The sequence below is a fragment of the Astyanax mexicanus genome, chromosome 21 (assembly GCF_023375975.1).
Source record: "Astyanax mexicanus isolate ESR-SI-001 chromosome 21, AstMex3_surface, whole genome shotgun sequence".
Classification (NCBI taxonomy): domain Eukaryota; kingdom Metazoa; phylum Chordata; class Actinopteri; order Characiformes; family Acestrorhamphidae; genus Astyanax; species Astyanax mexicanus.
The window spans coordinates 42542939-42562815 of NC_064428.1; the positions used below are offsets into that span (position 1 = coordinate 42542939).

Consider the following 19877-nt stretch of genomic DNA (forward strand, 5'->3'; position numbering starts at 1 on the left):
ATAGATAGATAGATAGATAGATAGATAGATAGATTGATAGATAGATAGATAGATAGATAGATAGATAGATAGATAGATAGATAGATAGATAGATAGATAGATAGATAGATAGATAGATTGATAGATAGATAGATAGATAGATAGATAGATAGATAGATAGATTGATAGATAGATAGATAGATAGATAGATAGATAGATAGATAGATAGATAGATAGATAGATAGATAGATAGATAGATAGATAGATAGATAGATAGATAGATTGATAGATAGATAGATAGATAGATAGATAGATAGATAGATAGATTGATAGATAGATAGATAGATAGATAGATAGATAGATAGATAGATAGATAGATAGATAGATAGATAGATAGATACTTTATTGATCCCCGAGGGGAAATTCTTGAATAATACTCAGCAGCTTTGATAAATGTAGCAAAAAGAGAGAAGGATTAACACATTTAAATTTGATTAATGTTATAAACTGTAACAGTGAAGTGTTACAGTACGCCCAAAGTCTAAATGCTTCAGTTTAGCTTTATGTCAGGAAGTGTAACATAATGCAATTTAGTGCAACATGGCTTTATAATGTGTACATTAATGTCATGAATTGTAATATTCATGATAAAGTGTTACATAACGTCAAAAGTGTAACAACTTTGTAAACTATAACAGAATGTAACAGTGTAGTAAAGTCTAACCTTTCTGAACTGCAGGTTTAATAAACTGTAACAAAGTGTAGCTTCATGTCTTTAACTGTAGAGAGACAGAGAGAGAGAGAGTGATGGAGAGAGAGAGCAGGGTGGAGGACAGCAGGGTGAGGGGACGGTGCAGGTGGGCGGGGCCTGTGCTGGAGAGGCGGCGCCGAATTCGAGGGCCGTTACACAGTGGGGTGTTACAGCAAGTGATGCAGACCGAGTTCAGCTTCCCCGTACAGAACTGCTGATATCCCGACGACGCGATAAGACACGCCCCCGACGATGCACACGACTTCCTGTAGTGGATTCCTGCAACACAAACACACACAGTATAGTACAGTATAGTATAGTATATAATAGTGATAGTGATAGTACAGTATTGTATGGTATATAAAAGTGATAGTGATTAGACAGTATAGTACAGTACATAAGAATGATAGTAATAGAACGGTATAGTATAGCTTCCTCCGGAAGCTGAGAAAGGCCCGTCTCCCTCCACCCATCCTCACACTCTTCTATAGAGGGACCATTGAGAGCATCCTGAGCAGCTGCATCACTGCCTGGTTTGGGACCTGCACCGTCTCTGACCGCAAGACCCTCCAGCGTATTGTGAGGACAGCTGAGAGGATCATCGGCCTCTCTCTCCCCTCCATCACGGACATTTACACCACCCGCAGCATCCGCAAAGCAACCAGCATTGTGAACGACCCCACCCATCCCTCACACGAACTGTTCTCCCTCCTGCCTTCGGGAAGAAGGTACTGCAGCATCCGGTCCAGCACGACCAGATTCTGCAACAGCTTCTACCCCCAAGCCATCAGACTCCTCAACTGCAGAGACTGAACTGATGGTTTTTCTGTACATGCACACACACTCTTACCCCACTTACCCCAGAAAATGGAAGCACTAAAAACCCTACTACCTCACTGGACTCTATTGCACACTGTGTAATAGAGGTAAATACTACCTCACTGGACTCTATTGCACACTGCATAATTTGCACACTGTCTTGTTATTTATTATTCTTTGTCTGTATTGTGTTGTATTGTCTGTCTGCACTTTTGTACTGTTGCACTATTGTTCTGTCTACACTGTGTTTATGTGCACCATGGTCCTTGGAGGAACGTTGTTTCGTTTCACTGTGTACTCTGTATATAGCTGAAATGACAATAAAAACCACTTTGACTTTGACTTTGATTACAGTATATAATAGTGAATAGTGATTGTGCAGTATAGTATAGTATATAATAGTGATTGTGCAGTATAGTATAGTAAATAATAGTGAATAGTGATTGTATAGTATAGTATATAATAGTGAATAGTGATTGTATAGTATAGTATATAATAGTGATTGTGCAGTATAGTATAGTATATAATAGTGAATAGCGATTGTATAGTATAGTATATAATAGTGAATAGTGATTGTATAGTATAGTATATAATAGTGATTGTGCAGTATAGTATAGTATATAATAGTGATTGTGCAGTATAGTATAGTATATAATAGTGAATAGGGATTGTATAGTATAGTATATAATAGTGATTGTGCAGTATAATATAGTATATAATAGTGAATAGTGATTGTATAGTATAGTATATAATAGTGATTGTGCAGTATAGTATAGTATATAATAGTGAATAGGGATTGTATAGTATAGTATATAATAGTGATTGTGCAGTATAGTATAGTATATAATAGTGATTGTGCAGTATAGTATAGTATATAATAGTGATTGTGCAGTATAGTATAGTATATAATAGTGAATAGCGATTGTATAGTATAGTATATAATAGTGATTGTGCAGTATAATATAGTATATAATAGTGAATAGGGATTGTATAGTATAGTATATAATAGTGATTGTGCAGTATAGTATAGTATATAATAGTGATTGTGCAGTATAGTATAGTATATAATAGTGATTGTGCAGTATAGTATAGTATATAATAGTGAATAGCGATTGTATAGTATAGTATATAATAGTGAATAGTGATTGTATAGTATAGTATATAATAGTGATTGTGCAGTATAGTATAGTATATAATAGTGAATAGTGATTGTATAGTATAGTATATAATAGTGAATAGTGATTGTATAGTATAGTATATAATAGTGATTGTGCAGTATAATATAGTATATAATAGTGAATAGTGATTGTATAGTATAGTATATAATAGTGATTGTGCAGTATAATATAGTATATAATAGTGAATAGTGATTGTATAGTATAGTATATAATAGTGAATAGTGATTGTAAAGTATAGTATATAATAGTGAATAGTGATTGTATAGTATAGTATATAATAGTGATTGTGCAGTATAATATAGTATATAATAGTGATTGTAAAGTATAGTATATAATAGTGAATAGTGATTGTATAGTATAGTATATAACAGTGAATAGTGATTGTGCAGTATAATATAGTATATAATAGTGAATAGTGATTGTATAGTATAGTATATAATAGTGAATAGTGATTGTAAAGTATAGTATATAATAGTGAATAGTGATTGTATAGTATAGTATATAATAGTGATTGTGCAGTATAATATAGTATATAATAGTGATTGTAAAGTATAGTATATAATAGTGAATAGTGATTGTATAGTATAGTATATAACAGTGAATAGTGATTGTGCAGTATAATATAGTATATAATAGTGAATAGTGATTGTATAGTATAGTATATAATAGTGAATAGTGATTGTAAAGTATAGTATATAATAGTGAATAGTGATTGTATAGTATAGTATATAATAGTGATTGTGCAGTATAATATAGTATATAATAGTGATTGTAAAGTATAGTATATAATAGTGAATAGTGATTGTATAGTATAGTATATAACAGTGAATAGTGATTGTGCAGTATAGTATAGTATATAATAGTGAATAGTGATTGTATAGTGTAGTATATAATAGTGAATAGTGATTGTGCAGTATAGTATAGTATATAATAGTGAATAGTGATTGTATAGTATAGTATATAATAGTGAATAGGGATTGTATAGTATAGTATATAATAGTGATTGTAAAGTATAGTATAGTATATAATAGTGATTGTAAAGTATAGTATATAATAGTGAATAGTGATTGTATAGTATAGTATATAACAGTGAATAGTGATTGTGCAGTATAATATAGTATATAATAGTGAATAGTGATTGTATAGTATAGTATATAATAGTGAATAGTGATTGTAAAGTATAGTATATAATAGTGAATAGTGATTGTATAGTATAGTATATAATAGTGATTGTGCAGTATAATATAGTATATAATAGTGATTGTAAAGTATAGTATATAATAGTGAATAGTGATTGTATAGTATAGTATATAACAGTGAATAGTGATTGTGCAGTATAATATAGTATATAATAGTGAATAGTGATTGTATAGTATAGTATATAATAGTGAATAGTGATTGTAAAGTATAGTATATAATAGTGAATAGTGATTGTATAGTATAGTATATAATAGTGATTGTGCAGTATAATATAGTATATAATAGTGATTGTAAAGTATAGTATATAATAGTGAATAGTGATTGTATAGTATAGTATATAACAGTGAATAGTGATTGTGCAGTATAGTATAGTATATAATAGTGAATAGTGATTGTATAGTGTAGTATATAATAGTGAATAGTGATTGTGCAGTATAGTATAGTATATAATAGTGAATAGTGATTGTATAGTATAGTATATAATAGTGAATAGGGATTGTATAGTATAGTATATAATAGTGATTGTAAAGTATAGTAAATAATAGTGAATAGTGATTGTAAAGTATAGTATATAATAGTGAATAGTGATTGTATAGTATAGTAAATAATAGTGATTGTAAAGTGTAGTATATAATAGTGAATAGTGATTGTGCAGTATAGTATAGTATATAATAGTGAATAGTAGGGGTGGGAATCGTTTACTATCTCACGATTCGATTCGATTCCGATTTTGGGGGCCACGATTCGATTCAAAATCGATTTTTGATTCAAAACGATTTGAATTATAAAAAATTCTGCTTCTGGCTTATGAATCTTATTGAAAAAAAACCCTCCATAATATACACTGGTCCTGGAGCAGGTAATGTGTTACAAAAACAATAAAATGTGCAGGAATGTGGGTCCTCAGTGACAGAGGAATCACTGGGATATCACAATGACGTTAATGAACAATAAATAAATAATAAATAACACTGCTTTATTACCAGGCTACTAGCGGTGGTGTGTAGGTGACGCTGCTGGGCTGATGTGATGATAGCAGTGGAGCGCTAAAGTTCAGGAGCAGCTGCTGATTAACTAGTTAATTTAAGGTCGTTGTATTTCTTCAGAAAGGGGGCAGGAGGTGGAGAAATTAATTCATATGGTCCATTCCTTAATTCCTCTGTGATGGGGAGCTGAAATTAGCTCTGATTAGCTTATTGTATTTTTCCGTTCCGCCTTAAATGCTGCAGCCCGCTGCCACCTGTAGCGTTATTTAAGGTGGAACTGGAAAGTTAGCTAGTTAGCTAGCTAACAGTTACTGAAACTAACTACTAGCGATCTTTTTTATGCTTGTTATGAAGCATTCTGCCATAAAACATTGAAACTACACGTTAATCTAATGTAATATAGTGCTTGTTCTGCCATCTTACCGGTGATTCTCAAACACCTACGCTCTGTGTGTGTCTGGAAGATCTCCGTTTGAAAGGACAAGCGCTATCCCCAGGGTTGCCAGGTCCAACAAAAATACCCAGCCCAAAATCAGTCTAAAACCCGCCCCTCAGAATCGATTTTGGGACATTTTAAATCGATTCTGAATCGTAGTAAATGAGAATCAAGATTCTTATGTGAATCGATTTTTTGGCACACCTCTAGTGAATAGTGATTGTAAAGTATAGTATATAATAGTGAATAGTGATTGTATAGTATAGTATATAATAGTGAATAGTGATTGTATAGTATAGTATATAATAGTGATTGTAAAGTATAGTATATAATAGTGAATAGTGATTGTATAGTATAGTATATAATAGTGAATAGTGATTGTACAGTATAGTATATAATAGTGAATAGTGATTGTATAGTATAGTATATAATAGTGATTGTAAAGTATAGTATATAATAGTGAATAGTGATTGTATAGTATAGTATATAATAGTGAATAGTGATTGTATAGTGTAGTATATAATAGTGATTGTAAAGTGTAGTATATAATAGTGAATAGTGATTGTATAGTGTAGTATATAATAGTGATTGTAAAGTGTAGTATATAATAGTGAATAGTGATTGTACAGGGGTGAATCTTACCGTCCTCCATGACGAGAACCTCTTTCTGACACATGTCCTGAACGTTTACGGTGCAGTTCACGATAAACTCGGGGGAGGAGCATTCATCCTGCTGCACCTCCTCACACTGATAACACTGAATCTGCAGCCCCGCCCCTAAACATACACACACAAATTAGACACACACACACACATTTTACACACACTCCTTACACATTATACACACACACACACATTATACACACACAATCCACATTATATACACACACTGATAACACTGAATCTGCAGCCCCGCCCCTAAACACATACACACACACACATTATATATATACACACATTAGACACACAGTGTGTGTGTATACAATGTGTGTGTAACATTGCAAGTAATTATTTGTGTCACTAGGTATAAAAGGTTAATAACAGAAATAGATGCAGTGGTTTATATGACATAATATTTATTGAACATGCAAATTTATCTCCATTGATTTTAAAGCTAAATAAAAAAACTACATTACTTAAAAAAAATACATTATTTCTTGAAACAAGAAAAATATTTTAATAAGTATATTTTAATAAAAAAAACTAATAAGCCCAAATGCAGTACTATTAATAATTACCTAATTTCATTTTATTCTTCAAAACAAGTGAAATTAATTACATTACCTGTAAAAAAAATAAATGTTTTAAGTTATGATACTGTTGTTGATGTGTTATTAGCAAGTTATTATACAATTATTGATGTGTTATTAGTAAGCTGTTATTATATGATGCAGTATGAAGGATAAAGAGAAGCTGGAGTAGAACTGAACTGTAGGTGTTTGTGGTTGGTGAACTCTCTAAGATCAGGGTTCTGCACGCTGTGGTTCTGCTGTGGTTCGGGGTTCGGTTCTGACTCGGTGGAGGCGGTATGATGTATAATGTTTAATGCAGGACGAGCGACAGCAGCCGATCCTGATCCGTCACGTCTCGGCGGTTCTTCTTTCTGCCGGACTGAAGCCTGAGCCGGACGGTAAACCCGCCCCGGCGGACCGGCCTGCAGACCGGAGGAGCTTTAGAACCAAACCGCCTGCAGCATTTCTAAAAACAAGCCAAATGACCAGATCCATAAACCATATTGATACGGGGAGAAACTGAGAACCAGAACCAGCTGAAGTCTAGACCAGAACCCTGCTGGTAGGACCAACCAGTCAAAGCGGAACCCTGTTTAAGTCCCTGTCACACCTGGAACTATCCTGTGATCTGATTAGTCATAAGTGTGATATAAAGTGTGAACAGGTGTGAACCGGATACAGGAAGCATCCCATTACTCAAATCACACCATCAGATTCAGAGACTCATACGACCCCATTATTATTACTGTCGCCAGAACATACTGTCCATAATGAACTCGATACCACACCGTCCACCGTCCACACGGGTTAGCTGAGTTACAGTAACAAGCTAGTGAATAAAAGTGATTCTTGTGCCTGGAGCACAAGCTAAACAAGCTGCTCATCTGAATTTGGGCTGAAAAGTTTCAAGCCAAGAACCTCACAGAGCCTCCAAAATCTGTAACCATTAGCAGCAAGAATGGAGGAAAAAATCCACAAACAAGAACTGAAAGGGTCCTATTGTACACACCTCATAAGGTGTCTTGCAATGCTTATTGTTATCTTACACCCCACATTCAGTCTATTTTCACTCCTGCCTTTGTTTAAACAGCAGCAGAGCTTCTGAATATATCTACACTGATGGGCGTGGTGTTCTGGAAATGAGGTGTGTTCAGGTACATTTCTGGAGTTTTATCTTGTTTATCTTGGTAACAAAAAACACAGGAGCTCCACTGACTGAATACAACCTAGACAGACGCAAACAGTCAGACGTTCATCGCTATCTCGGTAACACAGGCGCCGTGCCGAGCCGAGCGTACACCCCCACTTATTACACACACATGAACACACAGCAGCACAAACCCAACTTTTACATCAACAATAAACAGAATAGTAAATAAAATAACATTGCTGTTCCCGTAAATGAGCTGCTGGAGCTCCTTCACAGCGTCAACCAGCAGCTCAGTTTCCTCTGCTGAGAAGAGCAGAAGCACTACACCATTAAAATAGCAATCTGCCAAAGTCACCTGGTTCTACTCTTAAAGGAAATTATTGGTTTATAAAGACACTCTGATTGGTTTATTTCATGTTACACCCAAAATTACCACACCCCTGATTAATTAAGGGAATTAATACATGACGTTTGTATTGCATTTCCTGCCACAAAAGGTGTACTTTTCCCGTCATTGTGATAGCAAAGACACACTGACACACTCTAAATCAAGCTCCATGGTGCATAGTTGGATGAAGGCTTACCTATAGATCACTAAAATAGGACCCTAAAGACTGAGTAGCTGTAATAGCCCATCTAACATCTATAATTGTTTTGCCTGTGTAAAATGTTATGGTAAAAATGTGTACTTTTAATACTTTTACAAGACTCTCCTAACAACTCAGTGATGATAAACATTGCATTATTATATTTTATATTATATTACTGCATTGAATGTGTTTGACATGCCATGAAAGTAGTTTTTGCGGCTATCAAACACACACTTACACCAGAACATCAGCGAAACAATCATCTGAAGTGTTCATCAGCTGCCGTGCTCTACAGAAGCACTCTAAAAAGGCTACGACAACGAGATATCATCACCAGCACCATCATCACCATCATCATCATTATAATGGTTCTATTTCGCGTGGCACCGATGCGACCCTCGCACCGAAACACACACTCTCAGCGGGATCCGCCGCAGTGTGTAATGGAGCTGCTGGTGTAAAGCACGGATGAGGGTGATTTACGCACCTATATTAATAAACATAACCCAGTCGTAAAGCGACAGCACGGGATATTAATGCGTAAACGGGGTGATCGGCCTCGGGCCGCCCTGAGCGACGGGTAATAAACACGACCCGACTAATGAACAACGAGGCTTTATCAGAGAGAGAGCGGCCCGGCGTCAGATTTAACACTGTCCTAAAGCTCCGCACCGTCAGCGCTACCGACACACTGACCTTTCTCTACAGACTCACACTCTCGCACACACACACACTCACACACACTCTCGTGCACACGTACACTGACATATATTACAGCCCAGTCATTGGGCCGTTCTGGGTGGAGTTCCTATATGCGGTGCTGTACAAAAAGCTCTATAAATAAAATAAGAGAGCAGTTAAAAATGATGAGTTTCTTTGATTTTAACAAATTGAAAACCTCTGGAATATAATCAAGAGGAAGATGGATGATCACAAACCATCAAACCACCAAACTGAACTGCTTGAATTTTTACACCAGGAGTAAAGCAGCATAAAGTTATCCAAAAGCAGTGTGTAAGACTGGTGGAGGAGAACATGATGCTAAAAAACTGTGATAAAAAAACAGGGTTATTCCACCAAATATTGATTATTTCTGAACTCTTAAAACTTTATGAATATGAACTTGTTTTCTTTGTATTATTTGAGGTCTGAAAGTTCTGCATCTTTTTTGTTATTTCAGTCATTTCTCATTTTCTGTAAATAAATGCTCTAAATGAGAATATTTTTATTTGGAATTTGGGAGAAATGTTGTCTGTAGTTTATAGAATAAAACAACAATGTTCATTTTACTCAAACATAAACCTATAAATAGTAAAATCAGAGAACTGGTTGTGAAGTGATCTCTTCATTTTATACAGAGCTTTACAGATAATATATAATGTGTTCAGGACATGCCCTCCGACACCAAATCAGTCGAACAAGCCGAAACCGATTCCCCAGAACCACTTCCGGATCAGCGCTCCACTTCCCAACTACCCACCAGCATCATGTCCACATCCACTCACCCCATTAAGTCCTGTTTTCTCTCTAAATGGTGATAATTAAATGGAGAGTGGCGTCTCTGGGCACGTCCTGCAGGAGTGATTACCGCTCAGCTGGGCATCGCTCCTACTCTCATAATTAAACTCAACCATTCATTAGTGAAGGATTCGCCACCGAGTACACACTGCAATATAAACCCAGGACTACCACAGGACGAGGACGGGACTCATTTTATTTGGGTTAGTTTCTCTGATAGGGACTAATCCTAGTCCTGGACTACACGGCACTCTTAGAGATAATTCTTTATGAAAAAAAGTACACAGTGTAAGACTTCCCCTAATCACTGTCAATGTCAATGTCGAGTTTAGGATTAGAACTAGGTTTTGATTTGGGGGATATGATCAGATTTAGATTTAATAGGAGGTAATAGTTCCGGTTGAGATTAGAGTCTAAAGTTGGGGTTAGGAGATTAGGGTAGAGGTTCAGGTTGGGGTTAGAGGATTATGGTAAGAGGTTCAGATTGGAGTTAATGGATTAGGGTAAGAGGTTCAGGTCTGGTTTAATGAATTAGGGTAGAGGTTTAGGTTGGGGTTAGGAGATTAGGGTAGAGGTTCAGGTTAGGGGATTAGGGTAGAGGTTCAGGTTGGGGTTAATGGATTAGGGTAAGAGGTTCAGGTCTGGTTTAATGAATTAGGGTAGAGGTTTAGGTTGGGGTTAGGGGATTAGGGCAGAGGTTCAGGTTAGGGGATTAGGGTAAGAGGGTCAGGTTAGGGGATTAGGGTAAGAGATTTAGGTTGGGGTTAGGGGATTAGGGTAAGAGATTTAGGTTGGGGTTAGGGGATTAGGGTAAGAGGTTCAGGTTGGGGTTAGGGATTAGGGTAAGAGGTTTAGGTTGGGGTTAGGGGATTAGGGTAAGAGGTTTAGGTTGGGGTTAGGGGATTAGGGTAAGAGGTTTAGGTTGGGGTTAGGGGATTAGGGTAAGAGATTTAGGTTGGGGTTAGGGGATTAGGGAAAGAGGTTAAGGTTGGGGTTAGGGGATTAGGGTAAGAGGTTCAGGTTGGGGTTAGGGATTAGGGTAAGAGGTTCAGGTTGGGGTTAGGGATTAGGGTAAGAGGTTTAGGTTGGGGTTAGGGGATTAGGGAAAGAGGTTAAGGTTGGGGTTAGGGGATTAGGGTAAGAGGTTCAGGTTGGGGTTAGGGATTAGGGTAAGAGGTTTAGGTTGGGGTTAGGGGATTAGGGAAAGAGGTTTAGGTTGGGGTTAGGGGATTAGGGTAAGAGATTTAGGTTGGGGTTAGGGATTAGGGTAAGAGGTTCAGGTTGGGGTTAGGGATTAGGGTAAGAGGTTTAGGTTGGGGTTAGGGGATTAGGGAAAGAGGTTAAGGTTGGGGTTAGGGGATTAGGGTAAGAGGTTCAGGTTGGGGTTAGGGATTAGGGTAAGAGGTTTAGGTTGGGGTTAGGGGATTAGGGAAAGAGGTTTAGGTTGGGGTTAGGGATTAGGGTAAGAGGTTTAGGTTGGGGTTAGGGGATTAGGGTAAGAGATTTAGGTTGGGGTTAGGGGATTAGGGTAAGAGATTTAGGTTGGGGTTAGGGGATTAGGGAAAGAGGTTAAGGTTGGGGTTAGGGGATTAGGGTAAGAGGTTCAGGTTGGGGTTAGGGATTAGGGTAAGAGGTTTAGGTTGGGGTTAGGGGATTAGGGTAAGAGATTTAGGTTGGGGTTAGGGGATTAGGGTAAGAGGTTTAGGTTGGGGTTAGGGGATTAGGGTAAGAGATTTAGGTTGGGGTTAGGGGATTAGGGAAAGAGGTTAAGGTTGGGGTTAGGGGATTAGGGTAAGAGGTTCAGGTTGGGGTTAGGGATTAGGGTAAGAGGTTTAGGTTGGGGTTAGGGATTAGGGTAAGAGATTTAGGTTGGGGTTAGGGGATTAGGGTAAGAGATTTAGGTTGGGGTTAGGGGATTAGGGAAAGAGGTTAAGGTTGGGGTTAGGGGATTAGGGTAAGAGGTTCAGGTTGGGGTTAGGGATTAGGGTAAGAGGTTTAGGTTGGGGTTAGGGATTAGGGTAAGAGGTTTAGGTTGGGGTTAGGGGATTAGGGTAAGAGGTTTAGGTTGGGGTTAGGGATTAGGGTAAGAGGTTTAGGTTGGGGTTAGGGGATTAGGGTAAGAGGTTCAGGTTGGGGTTAGGGATTAGGGTAAGAGGTTTAGGTTGGGGTTAGGGATTAGGGTAAGAGGTTTAGGTTGGGGTTAGGGGATTAGGGTAAGAGGCTTAGGCTAAGGTTATAGGATAGAGATTTTTAGAGATTTATGTTGGGGTTCAGGAATTGGGGTTGAAGGGTTAGGGTTAGAAGTTCAGGTTGGGGGTACAGTATTGGGGTGAGATGTTCAGGGTAGTGTTATAGGACTGGGTTACAGGTTCAGACTGGGGGTGCAGTTTAAAGTTAGAGGATTGGGGTCGGAGGTTTAGGTTGGGTTTCAAATGGTCAGAAATTTCTGAGTGGTGTGAAAACTAATTCAAGATGGGTCACAGGATTGTGGATCAGGTGGGGTAGGTATTAAAGGGTTGTGATTGAAGGCTAAGAGGTTTCCAAAACAGTGTCTCCACAAACTCACTAGCTGTCCCAGAGTTTTTATTAATATATTTGAAATAATATATCTCATCTAATTACTGATTACTAATTTTCTGAATCTCTAGAATGTTCTTTTACAAATGCATCTTATGTGGGATTCTATGTCACTCATAGCTGGAGTTACAAAGCTTAGAACAAGTCTTTAGATTTCCATCACAGCTCACTGCCTAATTAATTACACTGAATTACTCTGAAGAAACTGCATCATTGTTCCTACAAGAAAATAAGTCCTTAGTGATTTCCGAGTGCCCATTGGTGAATTTAACGCAAAACAAAGATGGGCGCACAAATCCACCAATAACAGAAAAAGGACAAATGACGGACATTCAAATCCACCAGTCAGACAAAGCGAGAGGCGAACGCGAGTTTCTTGACTGCGCTGTATTATCAAAAAGATATTAAAAATAGAGAATTTGAGAAACATCGAGAAACATCTAATTTCACAACTGTGAGTTTATCAACCCCAAACATTAAACAATACTCTGAAGAATCCCTTCTGTTTGAATTTGTTAGATTTGATTCTGAAGGTTTGTTTCTTTAATATTACATTTCTATTGAATGTTTCTTATACTGCTGATGTTGATGCACCTACTGCTTTTATTTGACACCAAGAAGAAATATGTTCCAGGGCAAAATACTGTAAACTTTCCTTTGAGGCCAGGATAATGGAGTCAGTTATGGCTGCTATAAATAAAGGGGATAGCGTAGTTCGAGCTAATGCTAAAGATTTGGCCTCGACGCTCTCAAGGACACCGTAGAGATAAAGGCCATGCTACCTATTTTGCGGCAAAGTCTTAGATTTCACAATCGGTTTTAAAAAATACCAGTCTTCTTACAAAAAAGTAGTTAAATAATATTAATTAATGAACTTCTAATTATATCACGAGAGTAGGGTATGGTATGTGGTGCAAATAAACAAACCAAAGTGCCCAAAGTTAGGAAATAGGTTAGAAGGAGTCAGCTTTGGCAGATTATTCCCGGTCTGGGACTGAACCCCGAAGTGTCACTCTGCGGGACGAAGCTGCTGTGCTTCCCTAATGAAGTGATTTGAGTTTGGAGGAGCTGGTGGTGAAACCCTGAGAGAGGAGCTGAACATGCTCCAGCATTAACCTGCGGACTCGACACTGCAGAGACGCTGGGGGGCTAACGTCAATACTGAAGCCTCTAACAGGGAAGGACCGGCGGCGACATGCATTTGGGTGACCAAGACACGCAAGAGGGCAAGCAATTCTATTCTATTTACTGGGATAAAAGAAAGAATCAACAACAACAACAAGAGATCCATGGGGGTGTCTAGTGCATCACTCGCTTTTCACACTCCCCAGCCGAAAGACATCCTTATCTCCTTTGATCTTTTGCACATGGACAGAAGCACTACAACCAGTACCACCACAACACTTTTCATTTTTCATGTTTCTCCACACAGTTTCTCTCAGGCGTAACAGGCACCCCCTCGTCACCTCCACCAACACTTTACTAATTAACTTAAAGTCATCCCTCACTATCAGCTTCATTACCACCATCATCACCATCAGCATCACCATAATCACCATCATCACCGTCAGCATCAGCATCTCCACTCACCTGCTCCCAAAAGCAGCACCAGTATGCTTACACACACCAGCATCCTCCAGAATGGCAGCGGCGGCGGCGTGCCGCTCATCGTCTCCCCCTATACACACTCTCCCATACACACACTCATACACACACTCCGCCGTGACCACCGCGCCGGACTGCCTGCACTCTACCCATCCTCACCGAGAACATCAGAGAGAGAGAGAGAGAGAGAGAGAGAGAGAGACACGTGATGGAGCGGGTGGACAGTGATGGGAGGAAAGAAAAGAGAAGAAAAGCGATAAGAAGAGAAAAGAGAAAAGGGTTGAGTGGAGGAGGAGAAGGAGGAGGAGGAGGAGAGGGATGAATGAAAAATGAAAAAGGCTGAAAGAGAAAAAAAAAGAAAGACTGAAAGAAATGTAATACAAATTATAAGATGAAAAAATATGGATTATAGTTTAGAGAAGAAGGTACAAGGAAGTAAAAAAATAATTAGTAAACATTTCAAATATCAGAATATGAAAACAGGGCAAAAGAGGGAAAAGAAAGGAAGAAATAAGGAAAAAAAATAGAATAGAATACAAGTGATTAGAGAAAATATGGAATAAGGATGGAGGAAATAAAAGAAAGGAGGAGAAAAGAGGAGAAGGAGTGGAAGTGGAAGTGGAAGAGGAGGAAGATAAGAGAGGGAGAATAGGAGAAGAAGAGGAGCAGTGGAGTGGTAGAGGAGAGGAAGAAGAAATTTGTGATAAATAAAGAGGAGAGGAGGAGAGAAGTAGAGTAGTAAAAGAAGAGGAAAAGAGGAGGAATGCACCTGAGGAACATAAGAAAAGATCTAAAGGACAGAGAAGAGGAGGATGAATAGAGGCAGAGGAACCTGAGGGATGGAGGAGTGGAGGGATGGAGTAATAGAGGGATGGAGGTCAGCTCTACAGGAGAAAAACAATAAGCAGTAATTACCTAGCTGTCATTTTCCCACAGGGAGCACCCGAGCAGCACCAGCACTGATAATACTCCATCCATTAACCAGCACTGACCATTTATCACCCAGCTCCACCCCCTGTCCCCTCAGTCCTGTATTTACAGCTCCGCCCCCTGTCCCCTTAGTCCCCTATTCACAGCTCCGCCGCCTGTTCCCTCAGTCCCATATTCACAACTCCACCCCCCTTTCCCCTTAGTCCGGTATTCACAGCTCCGCCCCTTGTCCCCTGAGTCCCATGTTCACAGCTCCGTCCCCTGTCCCCTCTGTCCTGTTTTTATAACTCCACCCCCCTTTCCCCTTAGTCCCGTATTCACAGCACCGCCTCCTGTCCCGTTAGTCCTGTAGTCACAACTCCACCCCCTTTCCCCTTAGTCCTGTATTCACAACTCCACCCCCTTTCCCCTTAGTCCCGTATTCACAGCTCAGACCCCTGTCCCCTTAGTCCTGTATTCACAACTCCACCCCCTGTCCCCTCAGTCCCGTATTCACAACTCCACCCCCCTTTCCCCTTAGTCCGGTATTCACAGCTCTGCCCCTTGTCCCCTGAGTCCCATGTTCACAGCTCCGTCCCCTGTCCCCTCTGTCCTGTTTTTATAACTCCACCCCCTTTCCTCTTAGTCTCGTATTCACAGCTCCGCCCCCTGTCCCCTTAGTCCCACATTCACAGCTCTGCTCCTGTCCTCTCAGTCCCGTATTCACAGCTCCACCCCCTTTCCCCTTAGTCCCGTATTCACAGCACCGCCCCCTGTCCTGTTAGTCCCGTATTCACAACTCCATCCCCTTTCCCCTTAGTCCCATATCCACAGCTCTGCCCTCTGTCCTCTCAGTCCCGTATTCACAGCTTCACCCCCCTTTCCCCTTAGTCCCCTATTCACAGCTCTGCCCCCTGTCCTCTTAGTCCCCTGTCCCCTTGGTCCTAAAACAAATTTTTGTCAGTAGCCTGCTGGTCACACAAATAGAACAGTGTAACAAAGCTTCTTCATTCACCAGTTCTCTACCATTTTTGCCTAATTTTAAAGGTGTTGTTTTTATTTTCCCCCTTATGTTCGACGAATGTAGTGAATTGTGGGTAACCGAGGGCTGTGAAGGATACATCAGGTGCTTTAATTCACACCAAGCGTCGGCTGCATTTCTCAGCTGTGGTTGTAGGATACTTCAGGAAAAGCTTAAGTAGAAATACAGCCTCCACTTTAGAACACAACTACTATTTTATTTGAAATCTCTTCGAATGGTACAAAACCTATTAGGATCTTAAATCTTACAAACTGTGGGACTGTATCTTACCCCATCTAAGAGAGCAGTTGTGTGTGGGGGGGAACTGGGTGGTCAGGATGGGTGAAAGGTTGTGACATACCTTCACTCTCTGGAATTAATTCTCACTACTGATCACAATCAGCCTCGCACTCTCACACCGAGCCCAACTGCAGCTCCTCACGTATCTCCCTTATCTCCCAAAGGGTCGATTAAAGAAAACTTCATTACAACTGAGACTGAGAGAGTGAGTGAGGGTGTGTGTACAGAGAGAGAAAGAGAGAGACTTAGAATTGATACGATAAAAAGAGAGGAAAATAAATAATATAGAAAACCACAAAAAATCAGAGGATCACTGCTTTGTGTCTCTGGTAAAGCTGTTTCTCCATCAGCAGTCAGAGTCTGAGAGAGAGAGTACAGTAGGAGGTAACAGATAATCTATTTAAATTTGATAGCAGCAAATTTGTAGGATTAGTAGGATTTTGTTTAAATGGTTGGTACAACAAAGTGTTGTCTCCCTGTCCTGATTGGTTGGATAATTGTACTCCCATCGTCATGGCTTCCTTGTTTTGAAAAGTTAAATAAGTTCCATTGTTTCAGATGTAATTCAGGGTATTAAAAAGAGTTTATCCTGCCTCTACTGTCCAGAGAAGACTATTCCTCACATTGATGTGTGATTTTGTTTGAATTCAGTCACAAGACAAAAGTTAGTGAGGTCAGGATGTTGGATGGTGCTTACCAATCCCACTCAACCCCAAATTCTCAACTCAACACCAAATCCCCAACAAATCCATAATTCCAGAGAACATACAGTAGTTTCACTAATTCACAGTGGGTGCTTTTCCACTGGCATGGTGCTGATTTTAGTGCTAAGTTCCCGAATATTTCTGTGATTTTCCATCGCATTTCCACCGATTTCTGCAGTCAATAAAAATGGTATCAAGAAGTATTTGGACATATAATGTAGATATAAACAGCATTATTTTGAACAGTTTTTTTATTATAAATGATCTGAAAACCAGAATCTCTTCAAGGTTATTAACTTCGAGATCAGTCTTTATAATAAAATGATTCTGCAAAAAATATCAAAGTATGTTTTGTAACCAAGAGACTGGTGTGTGTGTGTGTGGGTGGTGAGTGTATAGAGTGTGAGCTGTTTTACCGTTTAATTGTCACTCTATTCACACAGCCATTAGTGTGGAACTGCACACAGTGTGTGTGTCTCATTTCTCCTCTCCACGCATGGCTACTTTGGCCTTTCTTGTGTGTGTGTGTGTGTGTGTGTGTGTGTGTGTGTGTGTGTGTGCGGTGTGTGTGTGTGTGTGTGCACGCCTTTAGATGACTCTTCAACACACACACACACACACATTGCAGGTTCTCTCTATTATCGAAGTGTTCAGGCTGAGTCATTTAGGCTGTTATATTCACCCAACACACACACACACTGTTCAGGCTGGAGTTGGCGTAGTCGGCAGGGTTCAGGTCAGTAATCCCAAGTGTTTGGGGGCGGGGCTGTTCAATACTGTTTCATTATTACATCTTAAGGCCAATTTACACTTCTGACTTGAGCCTATGCATAGTATTGAACCCTATGTTGTAGCCTGATGCTAACCCCCTCAGTATTGTAACTACGCTATTTTACAGAGTTGCGGACTCACAATTGCAGAAGTTTAAACGTGGGCAGCTGCGTAGGGCGCTCACACAGGATACATTGTTTTGACTTGTCATAGAAGAAAGATGTCCCAGTCTAGACTGGCCAATGGGAGTGAGACTTCAATAATAATTTGTCTTATAAAAACACGACTGTTAGAAGGGATTACTAACAAATTCCTGGAAAGTCACAATAGAATCCAGTGATTCCTGTGAGATTTGCAGTTTGGTGTATAGTGAAGTCTTTTGTCTTACAACGTGATTTCTGTTGACTTGTCTTGTAAGTGTGTTTGCAGCCTCTTTTGTTGTCGCATGTGGGCATGCATTGGCATTAAGCAAGTTACCACCCCTTACTTTCTTACATGCTTCAGATTTCTTCAAATTGTCCTGGTAAATGTGCAAAGACCGGAAGAAGAATCAGTGGTAAAACATCTCCCTGCTGTGTTCAGGTCCCACACCGCTGGAGATATGAACCAGGTGCGGTAGGAACCAAAAGGCCAGAGCGCAGAGACTGGGGACCTCAGACCATCGTTTCTAGAATTGGTCTGAAGAATTTGTTTAGCCAATCGGTTTGGAATGCTGCTAATTTATGCACATAAAGTTGAAAAAGTTCTAACTTGATTTGTCGCGTGCTAGTGTAAACGCAGGGTAACCCAGCAAAATGGAGAGAACAGAAAAGAGAGACAGACAGACTGAGGGAGGGAGACAGAGAGAGAAAGACAGAGAGATTGTGGTTCTTCTGTAAGTAAGAAGTACAGTATGTGCCAAATTACCCCTCTACTGTCTATCGTTGTGTGTGTGTGTGTGTGTGTGTGTGTATCGGTGTGTGTATCAGTGTGTCAGGGTGATGAATGAGGGGCTGTATGGGGTGTGAGGAGTGTGATGCCGAGGTCGTGTTTGTGAAAGGTTATTAAAGCCACTTTAATCACTCTTACACTTTTACACTTTTTCTCTCACTTAACAGCAGCATATTTAAAATACATTAGCTTGGTAATGATAATTTCAGTAGCAATCAGCTAGCTACTAACACTTACCCCACAGTAATTAACTCAGGTTTTTGTGGCTAGCTCAGTCTACAAAAGATAATTACCTCAGTTTTGGTTGCCAGCCCAGTTTACTTAAGATAATTACCTCAGTTCTTGTGGCTATTTAAGTTTAAAGTAGATAATTACCTCAGTTTCGGCACCTAGCTCAGTTTTATAAAGACAGTTACTTCGTTTTTTGTGGCTAGTCAAGTTTATTGAACATAATTGCCTCAGTTTATTTGGCTAGCTTAGTTTACACAAGCTCATTACCTTAGTTTTTTGTGACTAGATCAGTTTACAGAGGATAATTACTTTGATTATTTTGATTAGTCAAGTTTATGGAACATAATTACCTCAGATTTTGTGGCTAGCTCAGTTTACAGAAGATAATTACCTCAGTTTTAGGTGGCTAGCCCAGTTTTACCCCAGCCCAGTTTTAGCCCAGTTCCCAAGGTTTCTTCCTCCTCCTGCAGCTCTGAGGGAGTTTTTCACTGGGGGTTCTGTATTCTGTATTTTCTATGTTTAATGTTTTGCCTGATTCTTTGTCCTGTAATCATGTTTCTGTAAAGCTGCTTTGTGCCAACACCAGTTGTAAAAAGAGCTATACAAATAAATTTGATTTGATTTGATTTTATGAAAATCTTCAGTTTTTGTTGTATAGCTCAGTGCACGCAATATTTAATCTCAGTTTTCAGGGCTAGCTCATTGTATGGAATTCTATAACCTGAGTTTCGTCACTTGGATCACTAGATCGGCTTGTTAGTTGCCTGAGAGACATAAACTGTTGGATGTCAAATAACTTTCTAAAGTTAAATCAAGACAAAACTGATATCATCATATTTGGAAACCCTGTCTTCACTGGCTCCATAGCCACTGATCTGGGACCCTTATGTGCTAATGTACATACACACGCGAAAAATGCTGGAGAAGCAAATTAGTGCAGTTGTATGTGGCAGCTTCTTTCATCTCAGAAATCTGGCTAAACTGAAACAC

The 19877-nt window shown here is 39.3% G+C and overlaps 1 protein-coding gene across 1 annotated transcript; it reads right to left on the bottom strand.

The window, feature by feature from the left end:
* Positions 1–357: 357 nt before the first annotated feature.
* On the bottom strand, positions 358–14379 carry LOC103037037 (ly6/PLAUR domain-containing protein 1-like). Its single transcript, XM_049470145.1, has 3 exons — positions 14007–14379; positions 5992–6126; positions 358–1009 (listed from the first exon to the last, which is right to left on the bottom strand). Exons 1-3 carry the CDS (start codon positions 14083–14085, stop codon positions 747–749), a joined length of 477 nt encoding a protein of 158 aa, XP_049326102.1. The 5' UTR covers positions 14086–14379; the 3' UTR covers positions 358–746.
* Between the last annotated feature and the right edge of the window lie 5498 nt (positions 14380–19877).